Source organism: Agrilus planipennis, unplaced genomic scaffold (assembly GCF_000699045.2).
Source record: "Agrilus planipennis isolate EAB-ADULT unplaced genomic scaffold, Apla_2.0 scaffold61, whole genome shotgun sequence".
Lineage (NCBI taxonomy): Eukaryota > Metazoa > Arthropoda > Insecta > Coleoptera > Buprestidae > Agrilus > Agrilus planipennis.
Genome location: NW_020438922.1, coordinates 662,599 through 672,902, shown reverse-complemented (window position 1 = coordinate 672,902; position 10,304 = coordinate 662,599). Strand labels below are relative to the sequence as shown.

Here is a 10,304-nt window from a genome sequence, read left to right as displayed (position 1 = left end):
AACATCTAAAACATTCTATTTTATAATAATTAATCATTGCACTTTATTACTACTTTATACATATATTAATTATTATTATTCAAATTTTAATAATAACAAATTTATATTACGAACTTTATAAATTGTATGAAGTAACACTAGCTGTCTTTTTTAGAAGCAGAACTAAATATTATTAACAAATTCTAACTGATAAGTATTCAAAAAAGAGTCACAATCAAATGTGTTGAAAGCTGCTCCATATCTAAGCGATGCATCTGTATATAGAATATCAAACTTACTTTGGGTTTAATTTATTCATATGTAATTCTATAATTCTTATAATTTCTAATGGAGGAAGTATTACATAGTATTCTGCATCTCTTCGCATATGTATTTATACATACATACGTATACTTATACTTTAGACACCCATATTGTATAATTAATGTAAGTATGGTACCCAAATTTGCACCCATCATGGAGTTCCACATTATTTCTAAATGAGATTATGATCTTTTACGTGTGGCGCCATCCTTGAATCAAAAAATAATTTCAAAAGATTTTTACTGTAGCAAATTAGGTTAGATTAGGTTACGACCTGGTTAGGTTGCCTTTACTTCTATCTCCCACCCCATCAAACAACACATTTGTAATAGTGTACAAAGTCATTCCTTAGATACACTTTCCGCCTTCTAACATAATACATGAGGATCTATATACTTCATGTTATATATGAGGGTGCCACATTTACAATAATCTAGAGGGTGTCACAGTATACAAGATAAGTATATAATATAATCATACCCTTTCAAACAAATTTTGCATCAGTTACATTTACTACATTCTAACGAAAAATTACTTCCATGGCTAAATCCCTGTTTCATCCAAGTGAACGAAACGTTGAAACAACAGCGGCAAACATTTTCCAAAATCCACGGCTTTTCTTACGATATGACGGACCTGAACATCGACGATGACCACTCTATAATGATATAATTAATGGAATAATATCTAAAATGGTAATTGGGTAAATCCCTTACTTTATCCATATTGCATGGAGTGCGAATAGGTATCTATAAGTGCAATCAGAAAAGAAATCCACAACTTCAAGAAGACAGAAAAGACAGACAAGAAACGTCAAGGAATTTTAAGAAATTCTTTCAGAGATATCTAGCGTTTCCACAAAGTTATTCGAAATTTTATCTTTGTTAATTGAAGATAAATTTTTTTTGGTTACATTAAGGGTAACATTATATACAATAGTAGGTACATCAAATTGCTAAAACCTAAATAATACCGAAAGATATTAAGGTACTTTTACTGGGATTGTGAAGAAGTATTCCTAATAAATTAATAAATTTACTTATAAGTTACACTACGATCATGAATCCTAAATATCTTTCTTTTCGAAAATGATCAGTTATCCGAAATATGGTTAATCCAAATTATCCCGGTCACCTATTAGCTGGAATGATCAATGCTCCACTGTATAAAAGTTCACATATATGATGGGATACCCTGGAAACTAGGAAAATATGAAAGACACTACGTAGATCTGCATTTGGAGCTAGATCAAAACGAAGATCAGCAAGCATTGCTGAAGATCTTACATTGATGTCCTACAAAAATTTCCGAAATAATCTCTAAAGTAGCAAATCATGGTTCAAGATCATAACACATTTTCGGATTTAGCGAGTTAGAAGCGTTTGAAATGTAGTATTGTAGGAGGATGATCAATATATCAAGGATAAAAAAGGAGGAAGTAACAAAAAAAATTCATCTTTGGAAATATGTAGGATTAGTTATAGATCTGCCGAATATTAGACCTCATTTTTATTTTGTATAACGATTTGGCTCTGAAAACAGATAACAACTCAAACAAAACATGAGGTTTATTAATGTATCTGTCCCCTTTATTCATTTTGTCAGAATTATCTTGAAACTGAGAATTAAATAAAATGTCAGTTATGGGAACTTCTGCCAAATTACTTTTTTCTTCATTGTCCACATTCTATAAAGCACAACTAGGTCTGACTTCTAATGTATGGTATGATCTCATTTTGAGACGACAATAAGGGTCTCATATTAGGAAAATGTCTACTCTAGACCAGGGATGGTCAACAAGTCGATCGCAATCGACCGGTCGATCGCTAGGCCAATTTTGGTCGATCGTCGATCGCTCGCAATGTCTAGGGAAGAATTCCATGTACCATAGACTTTGAAGCGATTGTAGAAGACAAAACATTCTAGTAATATCAGCCTAGACTGTGCGTTTTTATAACAACTTTGTCATATTTTCAAACAAATAATACAACAACTTATACATTGCAATTGATAACAAAATTTAATTGCATTTTAAGTTAGTGAAAATCTATTTTTAAAAACTGTCGAAAAATCGAATTTTTTAGGCAACGCATTAAAAGTTAGGTCTGGAAATTTATTTTCTTCATACGCCTATATCTCGAAAACTTAATAAGTGATTTAAAAAATAAAAAATAGTTTTGAACAATTATTTTATTTATCTACCCGTACCTCGCTGGAATGCCCTTTATATTGAAACACAGTGTATAAAATAGTGTGTATTTCACACCCCTTCTTCCCCCTTAGACTACGCCTATGACAGAAAAGTTGGCCACCCCTGCTCTAAACGTTTAGACAACTTGCTAATTTATGTAAAGAAAAATATAGTATTTTCGATCTCAAAAAGGTATACCGAACTCTGCAGAATTCCATGATAACAATCGGTTATGTCAAATAACGATTTCATTCACAGTCAACTTCCCTATGATACTATTCCGATACAGGGATCTAATTCCAGTAGGTTTTTATTAGTAGGTTATAGTACATTCTTTGGAAGAAACTCAAAGGTCTCGTATTAAAGAGAGGTCTCACATTCGGCAGGTTTACGCTTTGTATTACAGGCGGAAACAGGAGTAACCGAAGGCAGTGATTAGGTCACTACTCACAAATAGAGATGTGTGACGTTATAGTTTTAGGGAAATACGAAGAATGGCTCGACATAGGAAACAGGAAAGGTGCTTGTCCAGTCATCAGGCTGACGACCCTATGATAATGATGATGAGGATGATGATTTACAATAAAAAATACAAACCAATTAATAAACATTGGTACTAACGATTTGATATTTAAAAAATTTATGCCTAAATTTTAATAAGTGAGTGCCTATTCAGTTCTCAGAATCTTTCATTCATTTCCGATTCAATAGAATAATAAAAAGACAGAAAAGATTGAAATAAAAACACGTACTATCTTAATAAATTATTATTTTAACGTAAAAAAAATAAAAACAACAATCAACAAATGTTTCTTTTTAAAGCAACGAATGCGAGACCCATCATTTTTTGTTCGGATCTATGTGGTAACGTTTGTAGTTGTTGTACCGTGCTAATCTACCGGCATTTTCTAAGATCAGTCTTACTTCCTCCAATGTGAGTTTTTTGTTATCATCTTCATCGCTTTCGTCGTGACGATGATTGTATCGGTGCTTTTGCTTAATCTTTTCGTTTTCGTCGTGGAAGAAATGATGATATTGTGGAATCTTCAAGGGCTCGAACGCTTCTTCTTTTTTCTCATGGTGAATGTAGTGATGGTGCTCCGGAACTTTGATTATTTTCGTCTTGTATATCGTTTTTATATGTTTTGGAACGTGAAGCCTCACTCGTACACTAAAAACAAAAAGATTTAATTAACCTTATAGCTTCACTGCCCATTTTACACAATTTTGAGATAAAATTAAATCGATGACAATTGTATTACACTTTTTTAATTCATTTATAATGTTGGAGGACAATTTCCAAGCAACCTTCGGAGAATATTAAAACGCGCGAAATACAGGGTATAAAAGAAATAAGTGCCAAGCTTTGAAGGGTGTAAACTAGATGCAATAAACATTTTTTTTTAAGAAAATCGCAATAATTTACAATTCGAAGCCGGCCCTGTGCGTGAATTGGCCACATAGGTGTCTACCGAAGCTCGTAATGTAATAAAAACTCTGCAAATACTTGGATGGAAAATGTAAACTTTGCGATTATCGAAAGTCTAAAATAAGCATAAACAATTTAGTTCAGTACTACGTAAATGCATGAACACAAAGGAAATAAAAGTGTTAATCGGTAAATGGGAATCACAATTGTAATTTTATTAAGGCAGATTTCCACACCACAATTGAGGTTTTGCCAAGACGAGTTACCCTTTTGCTGGTGGTTTTAAATAAACTTTCCAAAAAAGTCAAATGCTAAGAGTCTACGACATGCGAATTTACGTCGCTCCAATAGTGATTACTATAAACACTCAAAATTCCGTTCCGCGTAAAGCAAACTCGCCTGTAAACAACATCCTACAGAACAAAAATTGGCTATGCAGCATGTTTCGTCCGAAACCACCAACACAAATCCACTCATGGCTGAAAATCAGCTTCAAGTAAGGTTTGTACTCGCTGCAAATTATAAGGATGCAGCAACTGGTCCTTTACAATTTGCCTAACAATCATACGAAAGGAATCAACGTTCTCTGCTATTTCGCGTGTACTATTTTGGAGATTGTCTTCTTTGAAATCGATGTCTTCGTCCCTACAGCGGCGATATGGTTGAAACCCTTATCATGTCACATTATTGTCACTCTGACCTACGCCAATGATTGATGTTGTATTGCTGAATTAGTTTATTGAATTGCCTCATACAAGGTTTAAACGTTAAAAGAACGAAAGAGATTGACTGTTAACATAAACACCCTGATTCACACCTGACAAATAAACACTACATGAGCAAAAAGATACTAAGCAAATGCTGCTGATAGTGGTAATCGCCTGCTGATTGAGTGCAGCGTTGCGGGTGGAATTGNCATGGCACAACCATATATATATATATATATCAGTATAATTTATATGTACGCATGGATGTAGGTTTGTTGACGGAATTCGTTTTTTTCCGCGAGACCAGACGACACGTATACATACATTTACACAAATATGCGTTGGAAAGTGTATTTTTGCTTTGCAATATTACATAAACATAGTTTAGTATTAAGTTGTATATGAATTTAAAAATAAAATTGGATGCGCCTCTAAACAAAATCCTACTCCTGGACAGTAAATTCAAATCTTAACATACATAATATTATAAACACTGGTCATATTAACAAAATGGTAAATGAGAACTAATAATTAATTATACAATTAAGTAACAGACTGAATTTCATCATGTTTTGGGACATACATAATGACAAAAGTAGGTAAACTATTATAATATTAATTTATGAAAATGCCCGTGTGGAAAACTCCACTTTGGAGAAGACAACTATTGAATTAATAATAGTGTGTAATCTTATTTAAAATTAAGTATCAGTATATTTTTCTTTTAACCAATTAAACATAACACAGCCACACAAAAAAATTGGCCTGTGGTCTGTCTGTTTACATTGTATGCTTTTGGGGTCGCTGAATCCAAATCGATTTAACCCCAGAATGTCAGAGTTTGGACATAACCTCCAAAAACACTTCAAAACTCACTAAAATCGTTAATCATGAAAATTGCAAGCGATTTTAAACCTAAAACCCATAACCAATCACCTCTTCCTCTAAATATATCACTTGATAGTCCTTTAAACTCCCAACTCTACAACCTTATGACACCATGACCCCACATCAAAATACTGAAACAGTTTTGCTTAATCTCTCACCATGAAACATGTTTGTGAGTTTTGTAACTTTTAAAACAGGGTCATTGTCAAGGAGCTCAGTGGTAACCTTTTGAATGATGTAATCAATAATCAAAATCACTTTTGCTAAGTATCCAAACAGAATCGTTTTTTGGCTCCAAACAATTCTGTAATCTTTAGAACTGATGCCCCAAATATTATCGAGTCATCATCATATTAGTCTATAGTCCGACAAATGGTTGGACACACACCTCTTCCTATCTTGAACCCATCTTTCCATGCAACCTACTAATTGAAAACGGTAGCACAGCCACACAAAAAAAAGCTTTATCAAAACCCATTAAAACCGTTAACTGTGATAATCCCAAACGATTTCAAACTTAAAATCCGTTGCCAAGCAACTTCATAAATCTTTAAACCCCTAGCCTTTAAACCTTATGACCCCATAACCCTATATCCACGTAATCAAAATACTGAAACAATAGTTGTTGCTTAATCTCTTACCATGAAACTGTTCGTAACGTACATTTCACAACATTATGGTTACCTTCCCGCGGTGTACATTGAGTAATGCCAATATAGACGTTCCTACAAATGTTACCCGGAAGTATACAACATCCTTGAGAATCATGAGGATATTCTGTTTTTGTTTTTGAAAATATACTCCCCGAATAGTTCTGCGGTGAGAGATTGAGCGATACTGCTTCAGGATTTTACGGAAATCTAGGGATAGGATCAAAATTGTTTAGGGTTAGAGGTTTAAAGGATTATAAAATTATACATTTAGTGGAAGAGTTGATTGATTACAAATTTTAGATTTAGAATCGTTAAGGATTATCATGATTAACGATTGTAGTGGGTTCGCAAAGTATTTTTGGGGCTATAGTAAGACCCCTAGACCGAATCTATAACTGTTAAATACCCGACTGTTTTACCATTTGGTTCACCCACATTAAGGTATATTTAATGATAAACGTTAAAGTTTTAAGGAAATTAATGGTAGATCCACACAAGTAAATTAACAATTACTGATTCAAAATAACTTATGGATAGTAAATCATATATTGTTTCGTATTCCACTAAGCAGTAGATTTAGATCTATGTTGAAATTTGCCTTGCACAACCCTTATTTAATGTAAGCCGGATATATCAACATCAAACATGCACTTTCTTCACTGTTACAATTTCTTCATTACCCAGTGAAAACTTCCATGGTCTGGCCAAAACTTGACTTTCAAATGCACTTTTACGAAACATGCGTAATATGCAATGATTGATTGAAATTCCCCGTTCGTACCGACTAATACATGCGTAACACTGCAAACGAGTAATTAAAAACATTTTTTCTTTATACATTACCACTTCTTATACAAGCAATTAAAAACATTTTTTCTTTACAGGTTACCACTTCTTAAAAAAGCAATTAAAAACATTTTTACTCTACCGGTTACTACTTTCTACATATGTTAATATTAAAAAACAGATAAATATCTCGTGCAAGAATTTTATGTAAAAAAGTCCATATATTAATCAAGATTTGCAAATGAGTGAAAAAAAGGATTAATGTTAGAGCTTTAGGATACTTAATATATACATAGATAAGATTAAAAGTAAAAGCAATACTACATACATAATTTTATCCTGAATGGAAGTGATAAAAGGAAAATTTCTCTACTGTTATAGATTCATAGAAACTAAGAAATAATTGAGTATATCTAACTAATTCCACATTTAATTGAATTCAAATTCTAAAGAAAACAGGGTTAACAACTTCATTTGCAAAATTCCGTTGTTTCTTATACTTTCCTTGATCTTGATCAAGTTTTATCGTAGAGTTTACCCTGCCTTTATTATTATTGTTACGAATGTTGAACGTGACAACGTCATAAGAAAATACTGATGGAATGGTTTCATTTTTCAAAAGAAAATTTTAATTTTATTTGTTTGATAGATATTTTGTATGGATATAGAGAAGGAGGTAAATGGAAATGTATTATTGTATAGCAGCTGTCCACGCGGACGCATCGCTCACTCAAGTAGGAGAGAGACAGATGTCGAACGCTGCCGAACGCGGAGGCCGATTGTGCCTCTTTGTCGCTCGTTCCGCGCTCTCGCTTGCACTTAAATGGAACGCATCAGAGCGTCATGTTTTTTCGTGCGTGCAGTCGGCTCCATCGAATTATAAGACGTAGTCACGTCAATAAAACTTTGATAATGAGTAAAAATACTTTACTACTATTTTATCATGACCTAATTTTCGCATTTACCCAAAACTAAAACATCCCACATCCTTAACTATTTGCGAACAGTAATCTAATCTAGGTCTACCTCTAGTCCTCTTAACTCCTGTTTCTGCCTATAATATGTCTCTTACTAGACCTTCATGCCTAAGAAGGTGTCTTACCAACCTATCTTGCCTATTTCATATTGACTTCCATAGAGTCCTCTGTTCTCCTATTCTTTCTAATACCTCTTCATTTATAACCTTCTCTAGCAACGATGCGATTTACTAATAAATAATAATTTCAGTGTTCTTTTTCATTATCATAAAGTCGTCAGTCCTACAAAAAATTAGACACGCCGCTCCACTTTTTCCTATCCTGAACTAATCTTCATATTTGCCTAAAACAAAAACATTCCATATCCTCTAACTTCTCTGCTTGCCTCGTTGTTAATAATCCACGCTCCGACTCGTGAAATATTGCATCTTCCCCTACTGCACTTAATGACATCCCCGAGTAGATCCAAAGCGCTTTACCCTAATGGGCGTCATCATTTAAGTTTCGGTTTGTTGTACTCGGGATATCATAATAATGATGATTTCCCGTTGCCTTCTATAATGGTAATTTTGTGCATCAGAGTGCTATACCGACCCTCCTAATCTCTGCTATCCTGAGTACTGAAAGGGCTGCTGCCCTCTTTCTACGATTTGCCTTAGTCTGATTTCGCATTAATAACCCTCCCCCATTATGATTAAACCGGTGGTTCAGTTCCCTAAATCATCGAAACGCGCAAGCCGATCCATCCACTCTAGTATATATACAAGACCTTCGTCAAGATCCAAGTCCCGTTAGATCGGATTTTTTTACTTATAAACGTAAATTGACTTGTGGACAATAACTTTCTGGTATTGAAATTGGTCCCAATTTTAAGCAGAGACTGGCCCAGAGATTCACTCGGTTAGGTAATTACGACAAGGTTCTTCTTTCCGAAAAAAAATGTTTTTTTATGGACAGTTTCATCCCTTAGACATGTTAAATAATAGCATAGTTCCGAAGTCTTTTGTCTAAAACTCTCGTCTCGTTACCGTCAACATCTAATTATTTCCAAGTAAAAGGAATGTTAATTTATTCACTAATCACAAACGGTAATAGGTACAAATCATAATGCTCATAATACTTACGATACACAAATTGAAGCAACAAAGATCACTTTTTTGAACAAATTAAAATAAGATGGGAAGCCTGTGAATTTTTTAAACAACAATCATTCGGATTTAGTCTAAAATCCATGAAAGAAACTAATGTTCACACTACAACTTAAGAAAGTGGTAGTGACAAAATTAAAGCAGTTTTTTAAAATCATTTTTAAATACTTCTCTTCCGGGTATGTTGCACAAGATCCATTTTTTACTTGCACTTTAAGAACTTGCTATAAAGTAATTTACGCATTTCGCGACCATGGGCGTACCAACAGTTTTCCTAGGGGGGCAGATTTTTAATAGATTTAAGTTTATATAGGTTTAAAGTTGTTTCGTTTCTATGTTTCTAAACTTTGTGCCGATATCGTAACTAGTCGGAGCCTTTTCCAGAGGGAGTAGTGCTCCCCTTGTCCTTATCTAGCTACGCCCTTTGCCCCAAAAACCAAGAGCACGGAAAATTCATCTAATATACAATAGAACAAGGTTTTAATCCATCTAGCATTGTCTACTTTGATTGCATATTCTTCTTGAATGTTTATTTGCCAATCGCAAATTTTAAATATTTTATATTTATAAAAAAAAGCAAAATTGCGTCACGCGAAAAATGAATGAAAAATGATTATATTATCTTACAGCAAAGGTTTAAACATCTAAAACATTCTATTTTATAATAATTAATCATTGCACTTTATTACTACTTTATACATATATTAATTATTATTATTCAAATTTTAATAATAACAAATTTATATTACGAACTTTATAAATTGTATGAAGTAACACTAGCTGTCTTTTTTAGAAGCAGAACTAAATATTATTAACAAATTCTAACTGATAAGTATTCAAAAAAGAGTCACAATCAAATGTGTTGAAAGCTGCTCCATATCTAAGCGATGCATCTGTATATAGAATATCAAACTGGATTTTAAACAACAATCATTCGGATTTAGTCTAAAATCCATGAAAGAAACTAATGTTCACACTACAACTTAAGAAAGTGGTAGTGACAAAATTAAAGCAGTTTTTTAAAATCATTTTTAAATACTTCTCTTCCGGGTATGTTGCACAAGATCCATTTTTTACTTGCACTTTAAGAACTTGCTATAAAGTAATTTACGCATTTCGCGACCATGGGCGTACCAACAGTTTTCCTAGGGGGGCAGATTTTTAATAGATTTAAGTTTATATAGGTTTAAAGTTGTTTCGTTTCTATGTTTCTAAACTTTGT

General features: G+C 33.2%; 1 protein-coding gene across 1 annotated transcript in view; it reads right to left on the bottom strand.

Annotated features, from left to right (window-relative positions):
• Nucleotides 1-3,245: 3,245 nt before the first annotated feature.
• LOC108732738 overlaps nucleotides 3,246-10,304 on the bottom strand; it is a 13,194-nt gene continuing 6,135 nt past the window's right edge. Inside the window, exon 2 of the mRNA XM_025973847.1 lies at nucleotides 3,246-3,665. Coding sequence (XP_025829632.1) covers nucleotides 3,335-3,665 — 331 coding nt within the window. The 3' untranslated portion in view covers nucleotides 3,246-3,334. The remainder of the gene's footprint in view (nucleotides 3,666-10,304) is intronic.